This window comes from Hesperophylax consimilis, chromosome 10 (genome assembly GCF_061612785.1).
Source record: "Hesperophylax consimilis isolate HC1 chromosome 10, BYU_Hcon_1.0, whole genome shotgun sequence".
Classification (NCBI taxonomy): Eukaryota; Metazoa; Arthropoda; class Insecta; order Trichoptera; family Limnephilidae; genus Hesperophylax; species Hesperophylax consimilis.
The window spans coordinates 3,979,739-3,994,276 of record NC_142845.1 but is presented as its reverse complement, the minus strand read 5'-3'; the positions used below and the strand labels follow the sequence as shown (position 1 = coordinate 3,994,276).

Sequence of the window (14,538 nt, the reverse complement as noted above, 5' to 3'; positions counted from 1 at the left end):
ATTTTGGGAAAAGAGGATTACGTTAGTCACAGAATTTCTGCACTGAAATAAATCCCTTTTAGCTCATCAATGCAAGCAATTCTTTATTTTTATTTTATTTATTTATTTAATACATGTTACATTATTATGAAATTTACATAGAGTAGATATAATGAATCACCATACTAGGCGGCTGCCTGTTTCATGGTGACCAATTGAGTGTAATTAATTTGTATGAAATATGAAATCTAGTGTAAACATATGAAATTAGTAACTATAGATGAAGCTAAAATTTTGGAAAAATTGTAATAAAAAGTAGAAGATAGAAATTAGAAAGGAGAAAGAAGTAAATTAGCATTAGATTGTAAAAATGTACATAATTATGTATATAATTTTTAATATGTGTGCATGCAAGCACACATGTGTATATAGCAGCAGACATACCTATATACATATAACAGCACATGTATACATACACCCATATGACGCATCCTCACGCATATAAACAATATATACACCTCTATCTGAGTACTTGGAATAGGCTACTAACACTATAACAATCACACATCAAAAACATTTGTTTCTCATTTTCAAAAGTGGAACTGATTTTACAATCATTTACACTATTCGGTGACTTTTTACGGTTCTACGCAAGTTTTAAGAAACAAAGTAATAGCTTATGCGACATTATTCATTCCATTAACCAGTACAAATAATATCTTATTATTGTTAACTAAATTCACGTCTTGATTCGATTTATGCAATGATAGGTAGTTAAAAAGCCACCGTGTTTGTTAAATTAATTGTAATGAATATTTTAAATAGTTTACCACAATTAGTGCATTTAGTAACCACTATTTTAAAAGAATGCAGTTTCATTGTGTCATTAATCATAACTCATAACCAAGTATAGGATTCTGCACCGTTTACCGCACACTTTTTAAATACTCTTTCCTCATCAAGTAAATAAGATAATTCATTTTGTATTCCATGGTACGTAATGATCGGTTATATATCGAGAAATGCAAATTATGTAGTTATAAGTGCATTATTTATAAAGTAATTATAGTAGGTATTTATGCCACGAAGTCATTTTGCAATAATGATCGAAGATCTAACCTTGTTCTGCTTATAGAAGATACACTCCGTATCACTCTTGTGAAATGCCACCATTTGAAATAGATTTAGCCGTGTTTGTTGATCCCCATCTCTTTCCTCTCATCACTGTCTTCAACCTCACAAAATACCCAGATTATGGATGTCATAGTATCACAGGCCCCAGACGGTTGGCAGCAGTTGGGACTCTTGTATTCACGTATAATAAATGTTTTACTGTCGGCGACATTTTATTATATTCCCTTTAGGTTTCTCCAGAGATATACAAAGGCAAAAATAAGGTCAAAAGAAATAAGTATCAAGTAAGATCAAATAAGATCAAGTGGGTCTATGTTAGGAACAATGCAAATCAACAAAAAATATGACCAAAAGAATTTAAATATCATAGACTGACAATAGATTGACGATAGACTGACGATAGGCAAAAATAAGGTAAAATAAAAAGTTTTCGCAAGCAAGTGGTTCTATATTAGGCCCGTTGCAAAACAAAAGAAAATATGACTAGAGGAATTGAAACATCATCCTATAATCGACTGACAATAGATTGACGATAGACTGACGATAGGCAAAATAAGGTAAAATAAAAAAATTTCGCAAGCAAGCGGGTATATATTAGACACGTTGCAAAACAAAAGAAAATAAGACTAGAAGAATTGAAACATCATCCTATAATCGACTTACAATAGATTTACGATAGACTGACTATAGACTGACGATATAATGACAATAGACTGACGATAGACTAAAGATAGACTGACGATAGACCAAATATAAACAGAATGATAAACAGAAGATATACCCCGGCTCATGATTTTGATGGTGAGAACCACTAGGAATGAACGTTTGGGGGGAGTGGAGGGCCGTAATATTTTGTGAAAACATGAAACACGTTTATGTGTACATAACATCAATAATGTCTAGTTTTGTAAAATAATTAGCAAAACGCCAGAGAGTCGTGGGAGGACAATGCCCAAAGCTGGTCACCATAAATAAGATGTATATTTTTTATACACATACGATGAAATACCGGAACCATACTTATAAAAGGAATCATTTAAAAATGTTGACATTGAAAACAAATAACTCGGTCCGCGATAATCTAATAAGTTATGACTTGGCAATATCTTTTTTTCTAAAACCCCAGCGGGGTTGGATTTAAAATGATTATTACAAAATAGTAATAAATGTAATTTTACGGAGGCCTGAAGCTGAAATCAAGCCTTGCAAAATCAGCCGTCCTATAAATTTTGATTATCAGATTTATTAAGCGGTTTAATAGAGCAAGTGCTCCCGATTACTTTGTGCGAAGGTGAATAATTAAAAAATAAATTAATGTGATCAAAAAAACACTGTTCGTTTAAATTATAAATAATATTATAGTTGATCTTACATTTAACTACAACGATTTTGTAGCAATAAAGATGTTAGGTTAACCTACCGTTAATTAATTCCGAGTTTTTATTTATAATACAATCCCTGTACACGATACATATGAGTATATCAGGTATCTTAATACTCCTTGGAGATATTTTAGCTTTTGAAATGATACATGTGAACTTTTGACCAACGAAACAAAAATAAAAAAAAACAGTCAATATTACTTTATATATTGAACTTTGGAAAAAATCTATATTTTCGATGATTTTCACAAATAATCACCCTCTATAGTATCGCGGTATAAGTGTGACATAACAATAGATTACGTATTGTTATCGCGTATATAAAATATGTTTGCCGTTACATTAAAACCTTCAAGGTTTATGTTGAGGATTTCTAGCGACATGTTGTTTAGTAGCACCATACCCCGTGTTATGCTGTGTTGAGCCAATTCGTTTGTTATTCGGACGAGCACGGTTGCGCTGTCGATAGCCAAACTGATATTGACACGAAATAAATAAGAAATCGTTTTACAATGGCAACACTGGCGAGTTTATAGTTCAACATTCCTAAACGTCAAACGGCTATGTAAAAGTACGAATAAATTGGCAACGTTCAATTGAAATTTTATCATACATTGGCACCTTTTGACCTAAAAATGGATTTAAATAATGAGGTAACTTTCGCCACAACTTGTTGAATTTAAACAACTTTCATTTATACTAGTTAGAATGGATTCTATTGATTGCGTATGCGACTTCTTTCAATTCTAAGAACTTCGTTAGTTCACCTCGGTTCATTATTAAGCCAGTCATTTTGACAGTGCCATACCACGTCCACGAGGAGTGCTTAGAAGCCTTGTTCATCAGGGAAATCGGAGAAGTGGGGTCCAGATCATCAGCAATGAGACAAATGACTAAACAAGGATGATCGAGGGTGTTACCTGGTTGATGTGCACCTGGCCCAGCGACTCCTGGATGTACAGTTTCTCCTCCACGGAGATGGTCTTGTGCAGAGCAGGGCTGTCGGCTCCGAAGAGCTGCAGCACCCCGGCGAACACCACACTCACCAGGCCCATCACGTAGAAGATGGCCGGCCAGCCGTAAGAGCTGCTGGCCAAGAACCCGCACGAAGACATTGAGATCACTGTACCAAACTGGGCGCCTGCAATTTACGTTAAGATTAAAATGGGGCAAAGGAACAATCACCAATCAATCGGCTTACAAATAAAAATCGTGAAAATAAAATCGACCACTTTACTTTCGACTTTATGTCCGGGTTAAATCTTCACCACAGGAAAAACTAAACCCTTCCACACACTTTTCCACAAATGATCATCTAGTCAATCCAAATTATGCAAGTGCATTATTTAAGCATAATAAATACAAAACAATACAAGATCAACAACACGTCAACTCACCAGAGATCAAATGCGAAAATAATTCACTCCAGATATTTTAATATCATATGGTTCGGCTCGGTAGAACTAATATTATTACTAGTAGTTCGGTGAACAGTAGACCTCGCGTCCAAAAAAGTATATTAAAAACAATATATTCTCTGATATCATAATATTTTGTACAGATAAGTGGGTACCTACTTAATTATAAACCTTAATAACAATACCGAATACGTCGTATCGTAGAATTATATATTTTTTTAAATATCATTAGGAACAGAATTGGTTGATGGAACCTACAATGCCTTATTATGAAATATTTACCGCTGTACTATTAAAAAAACACTGCCGTTAAACAGTGTTTTAATGACTCGTTTAACAAAGACTATACGAATTCTATTTCGAATTAGTACTAATAAAAAAAATATTTAAGTGTGCTGCAAGAGAACTGGCAACATTGCATTTTGGCAGATTGACGCATGTGCCATGCGTGTGTTTCACTGCAAAATTATAATTTTTATTTGTGATTCAAATCAAGTTTTTGTTCATGATTTCTATTTTAATGACCAATTCATTATCATAAAAATATTTACTATTATTTGTGTTATTTTTCGTCACATTTAATCCATTAATAATGTCATTTTGTGGATTTAGTTCCATGTTATTGGAAAAAGCGAGGTTATTTTGGATAATTTGACCATCATCATTATTATCCCTTTGTGCACATCAGGGTGGGAATTGGGCCCCTCCAAAATAATATTTCCCATTCGCCCTCATCCTTTACGTCCTGTTCCAGTCTTCCCCTAAGCAGATAACCCTCATCTTCTCCAGTCTGCCTCTGGGTTGCTTGCACTGAGAAATAATTACTTGATGGTTAAGATAAATTAATTATTAACTTACCACCGTATACGAATGTGCTGAATCTCGACCTCTCGCAAACAGGGGCCCATTTCCCGATGAAGGTATGCAGAGCAGGCAGGAAGAAACCTTGGGCCAGGCCTTGGATGACCCTGCAGGCGCAGACTGCTTGCCACCCACCCTAAAAATACAAAAATGATATCTTAAAATATAATAATTTTCAAAAATTCAAGAAAAAAACAACTTGAAATTTTTTAATATCCAGTGGTTATATTTATTTATTATTTTCCATAATCACATAATTTATAATGCGAGAAACAAATATATTACGTACCGTTAGTACCTTCTACTAATGAACCCTGAAACTTTCCATATTCCTTTTCAAGAACCGACTTGTATTGCGAATGTATCGAAACCACGAATGTTGTTGCAAGATACAGGACGTAATTAATAACACCTTACTCTTAACTCTACAAAATTTCTTGAATCTCTTGTTATTGTTTCATGATTTCGTGTCGGTGTTGTAATTTAACACACTTACCCTCTTACTAATAAACATGTTTTAAACTTTGGGCAACTGTTAAACAACTATTTATTTATCGTACTTGCTTATCAGTTGTGTAATATTTCAAACACGTTTATTAGTGTGTCCCTTATCGTTGTATTCCTACATAATTGTTGTGTACTGTTGTTGAATGATAAGTTTTTTTTATTTTTTGTTATTTCTTTGAAATTGGTTTATGCTAACCCTTCGTCAGTTGTGTGAATTAAAAAAAATATATATATATCTCAGATTGTAAATTACATTACCTAGTTAACTGCACACAATCTTATGTAATTCTATGGCGTAGAATCTAAGGGGCATTATACAGGGTTTTCCAATAAGAGGTGTTATTTTGAATAGCTTGCTATTTCGGTAGATGTTATGTTTGAAGCTGACATTTTTTGACATTTGACAAGTAGAAGCTACGCCATTAATAAAAATGGAACGATACACGCTTAACAACGCATTAAAATTATTAAAATTCACATGAGTGAATCAAATGCAAATCATCGTGAGTGGTGAGGCCCATTTCCACCTCGGTGGTTTCGTCAAAAAGCAAAGTTGTCACACCTGGGGCTCGTAAAACCCAAGAGTTATTGTTGAAAAGCCTCTCTATCCTCAACGTGTGACTGTTTGGTGCGGTTTATGGTCCGGCAGAGTCATTGGACCTTACTTTTTCGAAAGTGAGGCTGGAGCAACAGTTACGGTGAATGGATTGCGCTATCGAGAGATATAGATAAAATGATTTTTTATGGCCGGAATTGGATGGTATTGATCTGGACAACGTTTACTTTCAACAAGACGGGGCTATGTGCCACACAAGCAACGAAACCATTGATCTTTTACGGGAAAAGTTTCTATATAAATAAAACACCTCTTATTGGAAAACCCTGAATTAGTATATTAATTTGTTCTTAGTGAAAAAAACATCAGTTATGATTTAACCTACCGAGTGAATAACAAAATATTTAAATCAAAGTAATTAATAACCCCCTGATAAATCCATGTGACAAGGTAACATTAATTAAGGTTCTTCAAATAGATTTCAAACATACATATAATTTTATTATTATTTTTTTGGAATAACTTGAGTAAAACCTCAAATTTTAATTTGTTGTTATTGACAACAATATTAACGAGCCTCAAACGACAATTCGATGCAGAAAAATCAGAAAAAGATTCGGTCAGATGTAGAAATTAAACCTAGGTCCTCAGCCTTGCCGGGGCTTTGCTCTACCACTAGCTTTTCTCATAGATCAATATTCTATAATCTTCAGTATGTTATTTTTGAGTTATAAATAAATTTTCTCAATCAGAAAAAGCATGTTAAAATTTGTTTACCCGAAAAAATATGTGAAACAAAAAAATTAAATAACGGAAGCTATATTTAACAAATGTTTTGAAAATTCGAGGCATAAATTACCACTATCGAAACGAATACGAATAACATACTACCGTAACTATGAAATTAATAGTTATTTAATCGGTATCGAGGCGATTAATCGATATCACGATTAATTGCACAACAACAGGCACTATTTTATATCCAAGGTTTATTAACGGTTCCTGCTTGAATGATGAATTACATTAAATTTGAATTTAGAAATTTCATTAATCAAAAGGGCTATTAATTTTAGATTTATTGGTTTTGTGACTCCAATAAATCGGAAGTCCCTTCAATAAGGTTATGGAGAACATGATTTATGAATAGGATATGATATGTTTTGTACTTTATTTAACTATGAACTTCAAGGGTCAGTCATTAACCTACGTGTGTGTTAATTGTTTCTGTTTGGAAAACACATAAATATTGTATTTATTGAACATTATAACATACATGATTTAGTTTGAATGTCATGTTAATGTTGTTGTTTTGTTATTTATTAATAAACCTCACACAGGAGGCCCTGAGGAAAATAATTTCTCTCAGGGCCTGTCATATTTTGGGATTCTGTATGGAAGGTCTTTTTTAAGGAAAGGAAGGAGAGGAAGTACTGGGAAGGTAATGGGTTTGAGGGTTGGGAGGGAATCTAGGGATCAGTGATCCTGGTGTGACGGACATATGAATATATCCCTCCAACTGCGGCGCAAGGCGATGAGGCGAGAGACCAGTTGGAACTCCGAAAACAGCCTCTCCTGATCTGGCACACCACGCAGCCGGTGGGCAAGTGCATACTGAACACAACTCACCCGATGAACCCGGGCACCCCTGCTAAATCACCACACGTAGCGAAACATTTGGAGAGATCTATGGTAGAGGTGTTGGTTATCCAATAAATGTTTCCCGGGGCGGCGGTACCCAAACCAGCCTACCAAAAGACAATTAGTCAACAAGAAGATAACCTTCATTTAAAATTTTAAGGCGAAGCAGTACGAAATAATAAAGTACGAAGTAATGCAAAATCGTATGTTTTTGGATTGAAAATTTGATGCCTTAATTAAACGATGCGAGTAGCACACGTATTGAATCAAGTATTTTTCTTGATAAGCCTTTTTATAAGTCGAGAAAACAATAAAGTAACAGGCCTAAAAACTGCTTTAAAGTTCAAAATCTACTACTTTTGATTGTTGATTTATTGTATAATGTGACTAATTAAGTTGCTTAGAAAGTGTTTGTAAAAATTTTTGAATATTTTTGCCTGAAGCTCGCGCAAAATAAAATAAAACACATTTTGGCGATGTTTTTTTCTTGCATAAATCAAAACAGGCTGCTGGTTTTAAGCGGGAATTTTAACCTTATCGTCATCTACATAACAATAATACTCCTTATTGTTAAGCGGGAATTTTAACCTTATCGTCATCTACATAACAATAACACTCCTTATTGTTAAGCGGGAATTTTAACCTTATCGTCATCTACATAACAATAACACTCCTTATTGTTAAGCGGGAATTTTAACCTTATCGTCATCTACATAACAATAACACAAATTATTGTTAAGCGGGAATTTTAACCTAATCGTCATCTACATAACAATAACTCTCCTTATTGTTAAGCGGGAATTTTAACCTTATCGTCATCTACATAACAATAACACTCCTTATTGTTAAGCGGGAATTTTAACCTTATCTACATCTACATAACAATAACACTCCTTATTGTTAGCGGCCCGATTCCGAATTGTTGCATTATAAATAGGAAGATAACGTGAATCCAAACAATGGACTTATCAGAAAGAACAACTTATTTATTACTATTTACTAAGAAAGTACAGCTCTTCCTTCTAAAGGCACTGTAAAAATCATATGAATATGACATAGTTAGTAAACGCATTTAAGGACACACTAGGCAAAAGTTAGCTAGTGCGTCGGTAGCCTTAAAATCGATTTCATGTAACATTTTTTTATCGATCATTCCTTGGGAAGCTTATGAAGTTCAGTTGATGAATTAACACATTCGTTTAAAACCAAGTAAAAAACTCTAAGGAAATCATTTAGCATGTCTTCCCGAGACGTTAAATGAATTAAATTCAGGTATTAAAAATAATCCACATCTACATCATGATATTTTGTAAACTAAACAACATGCGAAGGCAAATCATCATGCTCGATTCTTCTAAGTATCGTAATTTTACCCATCTGATGATATCATCCTTCAATAATCACCATAAACAAAAAAAAAACACGTATAAAGAATTCTAGCATCGGTGAAGCATTTTTTACAAACTTAGCATCATCATGTTTAGCTGCTACGCCAAAAAATGTAAGGTCAAAATTCGTGTGATACGCCCCTCATAAATCTAAGTGCGGATTTAAAAATAGGAAAATACAGCTGTTTTATTATCCGGTATTATCAGATGGCCAATAAAATCGGACACTTCAATAATCGGATCTGTCAAAAATTAATGCAACACGGATCTTGAAATATCTGACCACTAAATACACTAAATGATTCACACTTTTCACGAGTGTCTCACCTTGAAGGTCATCTGAGAGATGAGGAAATGACAAGATTCTGGACAGGAAAATGGCAATTAAATTTTCGTTACATTCTTCGAGTGAAGGTCGTCGGTGGGAAAAATTTCAGAGGACACAATACATGATATGGAAAAGTTTTACTGGGAAATGAAACGTACGTAAATTTAGTTAAAACATCAGGAAATTTAGAAAACAAAACACTATTGAAAAGTGATGAAAAAAATTATTCTAACCTAACCTCACCTAACTTGAGACCGCGCAAGAGTCCCAACTGCTCTCGACCGTCTAGAGCCAGTTACACTATGGCATTCCCGATCGAGGTATGTTGTGAGGCTGAAGGTAGTGGGAGGGGAATTATATAGGAATTATATAGAGAAAGTTGGGAAGTACCTGGTTATTCAGATTGGGTCACAAAACACGTCCAAAGCCATTTTGGGGCGATACTGAGAGTATCTTCCACTCTGGAACGTGCCGCAAATATACCTATTAAATATTATTTTTACTTAGTCATTTGTAAAATAACTCAAATAAAATTTATTTGTGCATGCCGGGATTTGAAACCGCGACCTCCAGCTTGCTAGTCGAGAGCCTTACCTATTATTTTATTATGTTCTGTTTTGTCTGGTTACCATTGATTTGTCTATCTAGCAATCTTATCTATTTATGGAAAGAAGAGTGTCTGTGGCGGGCGGGCGGCGGCTTAGCGGCGGACACCGGGCTAGCGACACGGATTTGTTTTTTATACAAATCTACAATTTTATTCCAATATTGGTGAAATTTTGTACACTTAATCTCCAATACAAGAGAAAGGTCACTGTGTATATAAGATTTAAAAAAACGCTGTATAAAGCCTGATCAACGCTACAGACAACAGTTATTAGATTATTAAAATTAAACTAGTCATAACACAGAGCAAGGAACGCTATACAATTGTTGGCTTTTTCGCGATGTCTCAAACCTTTTATGAAATTATTATCATATCTGTTTCATTCAATACAACATAAGTTAGTTTATCGTGAGAATCTTCTCACGATAAACTAAAGTTGTATTGATTAATTAATTAATTATCTAATTAACCTGATTAATATTACTAATTTGCTAAGTCAATTTAATTGTCCTGGCCATTGAGCATTATTCTGTTTTATTGTTACAAGTGTTGCGTTGGCCACCTCGACATTACGGCACGCTATCAAAAAACCATGTTTTATTGATCTGAAATTGAAATATCTCAATCAGAATATTAGCATAATATTCATGGTCAACACTGTTTTATAGTTAATACTATAAATGATGACTTAACAAGTTGTATCGCGAGCTACTGATGAAATAAATAATTATTTTTCGTATTATCATTAGGATGAGAGCTTTCAAATTCTAATGTCGTAATCTTCATTCAACATGTAAATTATCATTTTTGTAAAATTATTAATTTGTTACAAAAATATGAGTCTGTTTTGCGGTACAATAATGTGTATGGCCTCCAATGAAAGAAGTGCTATTAATATGTGGTTACTAAACATAGCTACTGTCATTTAAACAATGTAATATAATTACAGAAAGAGACACTTACGGCATGGGCATACCAGGAGAACCAGCTGAGAGGAAATGGCTTTGATGACAGTGACCATGGCCAGCAGTAATATAATATAGGCTCTTACCATAGACTAAATACTACATCAATGGCTCTTACCCACTCGAGTGATTTTCAGTATATTATGCCGAGTTTGCAAAACGTCTTGAGTGATCTCACGCCATAATATGCAATTTTTGAATCGCATTTACGATATTTATATAATTTTTCAATAATAATAATAATAATTGGATGACTTGTATAGCGCCGTTTTTTTGCAAAATCACCTCAAGGGCGCTGTACAAACTTATAATACATTTCTACAGTAATCTATGTTATTACTAACTATTTATGGAGATAATATACAGTACAATACTTACCTAGTAGGTCATTCGAGATTAACACTTAATTAACATTGTCTAATTGTTTATTAGCGAAATTTATATACAGGATTGAGGACATAATTGGAAAATTGAATATAACTGGACTTTCTCTTATGAATGATACATTTAATTTAAGGGTATGACAGCTTAAAAGGTAAGTTTTTAGTTTAGACCTGAATTCTGTTGGACTTGTTATAGATCTTAGTTCCGGAGGGAGTTTATTCCAATCCTTCGGCCCAGATACTCCGAAAGCGCGATCACTAAACTTAGTATTTGGCTTGAGCTTAGGTTCTATCAGTCTGCCTACATCTGATTCATAACATATCGGTGAATTCATTGGCTAGATAGCATTATAATATATTTTTTTAAATTAAGTGAGTACTCGAGTGATTATTTGGTATAAAAACCGATCATTGGCTCTTACATGGTTATCATATAGTAACAGAATGCTGCCTCTTGTGTGGTGGTCATTGACAAAAATTTAGTTCTAATTTGGTGGTAATTAAACAATTTTTGCTCCTTGGTGGTCATGCAATAACAGAAACTGGACACTTACGACATGGGCAGACCAGGGGATCAGCAGGGAAGACAAGCCGTTGATGACGGTGGCCATTACTAGCAGTCTCTTGCCGCCGTACGCATGCGCCAGCTGGCCGGCTGGAAGTTGCATAAGGCAGTAACCCCACAGGAAGGAGCTGAGGATGATGTCTTGCGTCTGTTTGTCCCATTCGAATATCTGAAAAAAGAAATAATTAAAAGCCATTCAAAAGGTGCAGAACAAATCATTTTAAACAAACCCTTGCAAGAGTTTTGGTGTGCTGGAAGATTAACAAATTAACGATTATTTACATAGATGAATCCATAGAAAAAGATAACAATATTTTAAAAAGGTCCTTACTACAGGCTATCAAAAGTATACAACAAACTTCCAGGTAATACTGAATAAATACACGATATATCCCAATTTCAATCATCACTTAAAACATTCTTCAAATGTCGCTACACCTTAAACCAAAGATCCCCAAACTTTTTTGTCCCGTAAACCACGTTCCGATTTTTTCTGTTTTGGCTAGACCCCCTGCTTTCCTAATATTGATTTTTCAGACAGAAATTTCCAAATTTTTAGAATGGCCTTGTATGCATAAGGTATTCTCGATTGCTCAGTACTGGATAAATATATTTTTTTTAAATTTGAATTTGGTAAGTTACTTAGACAACGCTCGCGATTTCATTGAACTGATTCCCGTGAAAGTAATTTCATATATCTATTCCATTCGTACATACATGTTCTCTGAATGGCTATCCTTTCCACAAGCGGTGCCACATTTTTTGTTCGGTTATTGTGAATATAACATGTCTTTTATTTTTATAACGTCATTGATTATTTACCTTTAAAAAGGATTTGCTAGTACCTACCAATAGCGAGATTTTTTTATGTTCATAATATAAAGACAACTTTACTGTCGCTTTGGTGGGCGTATTGGTAAACTTATAAAAATGTCACTTACACAGAGTAAAGTCAGTGGTCATTCAAACAAAATTCTCACATATTCATATAAATATAATTTAAGTAAATTTATTTTTTCTAATCTTGTCGTATCGCTTAATGAGGTGATCACACGAAGGGCAATAGTGGCCAATGTCCTGTGAGCACTTCAAGCAGCAGGGGATGAGACAACACCCCAACACACCCCCCACAAGGCAGATGCCCACCGCCCAGAGGTACGTTATCAGCCCCCTAACCGGTTTCACCACTGTGCGAATGTTTGCCCCACAATTTGGGCACGTCGCCGATAAGGGTTCTGTACCAGGCAGCTGGATGCGAGGTATATTTGCCATCACTGATAATTTGCAATATCTTCTGTATAAGCCGATGTATATATTAAATTGAATAAAAAAGATTTAATGGATCCAAACCACACATATTTAAAACGTTAAATCTGTAACCGTTCTGATATCATAATAAATCACAAAAATGATGTTAAATTTTGACAAATAGTTTGACGTATTCAGGTCTTTTGTTTTTTTTTCTTTATTCAAAAGACAGTATTTTGCTGTTGATATAGAAGCCTGCCTATTGAAAATGGTTGATAAATGATCTTTAAAAATCAATCTTCTTCACGGGTGATCCCTGTGAGGATATAATTATCTCTATTTGTTACAAAAAAGTAAGGTGGAGGATTGTTATCATCGCCAGTTTAAATGGATTGTTGGCTAAATGATTCTGCGTTTCTCCAATCCTAATATATAATAATTTTATGAACAAATAGATCGCGTACGCTAGAGGAGATTTAGGGCTAACCCGACGGCTAGACTGCTGGAGACAGAATAATATTATTTTCCGCGCGGGGTACCGCGCGCAGGTTTACAATAATACCAGCCTCGCAAGAATGTAGGTAAAAATAATGTTGTAGTTATTTTCGGGAGATGTAAACTCCCAATAATTTACCTTACAGTAATAAAACATGTATTATTATTACTTATATACATAAGTCATGCGTACAGGAAACAAATCATTACTTATAATCAAAGCTTTTACAGAAAGTTCAATAACATCGATTATCTAATAACATATAATTTATAATTATAAAGTATCATTAAAATAATATGTTTACTTTAAATAAAGATTACAGTGTGATTATTTCATTTATTTCACAGTAGATTACCGATACAATTTGCTTCGAACAAATAATAATGCGGTCTGCCTTGAAATGATTAAAAGTTTTTTTTTCTCTTTACTTTTACTCATTGCAGAATGATTGTTATAAACGGCAGATGTTCTGAATTTCCGCATATATTTAATCATTCCTGTTGAAAATTTTACTTAAATATTTTCAAGTTGATAGGTGTATTAATTAATCACCTTTTTTACTTTCAAGTTGCAGATAAAATGAGATCATTGATGATAAAACCAATGAATAAAATAAAAAAAATCTTGTCTTATTCTATTTTTATAAAAATAGTTTTAGATTATCAATTCATATTAAATCTAAAATAATCACTAGATTCTAATTCCCCAAATTCTTCTTTCTTATGGTGATTGATGGTAATTAAAATGAGAAGTTTAAAGTTACCGCGCGTGTAGGTGGGGTGGTGAATAAAGCGGCAGCCAAAATAAGTAGGCCGACTACAAATTATGCCGCTACATAAGGGGCCGAAGACCGACAGATCTCCTGGTCAAGGGGAATCATTAAATATCGGGAGCAAACCAATAATATATCTCTGAATATTACGGGAACATCTCACTCAAACTTGCATATCTTATTATATTAATTATTTTTTTAACATTTCATTACCATAAAAATTCAGAAAAATAAAAGATTTTAAACTTCACCTTAAAAATACACATTGAAAATTTAAACTGAATATAATATAAATAAATAAAATAACGATT

The 14,538-nt window shown here is 33.8% G+C and overlaps 1 protein-coding gene across 2 annotated transcripts in view; it reads right to left on the bottom strand.

Annotated features, from left to right (window-relative positions):
* The window catches only part of LOC149420199 (putative inorganic phosphate cotransporter), a 74,832-nt gene that overhangs the window by 13,638 nt on the left and 46,656 nt on the right, over positions 1-14,538 (bottom strand). For both annotated transcript variants that reach the window (XM_089636042.1, XM_089636041.1), the window contains exons 3-5: positions 11,701-11,880; positions 4,772-4,910; positions 3,416-3,636 (exon numbers count right to left, since the gene is read on the bottom strand). In XM_089636042.1, coding sequence (XP_089492168.1) covers positions 3,416-3,636; positions 4,772-4,910; positions 11,701-11,880 — 540 coding nt within the window. The remainder of the gene's footprint in view (positions 1-3,415; positions 3,637-4,771; positions 4,911-11,700; positions 11,881-14,538) is intronic.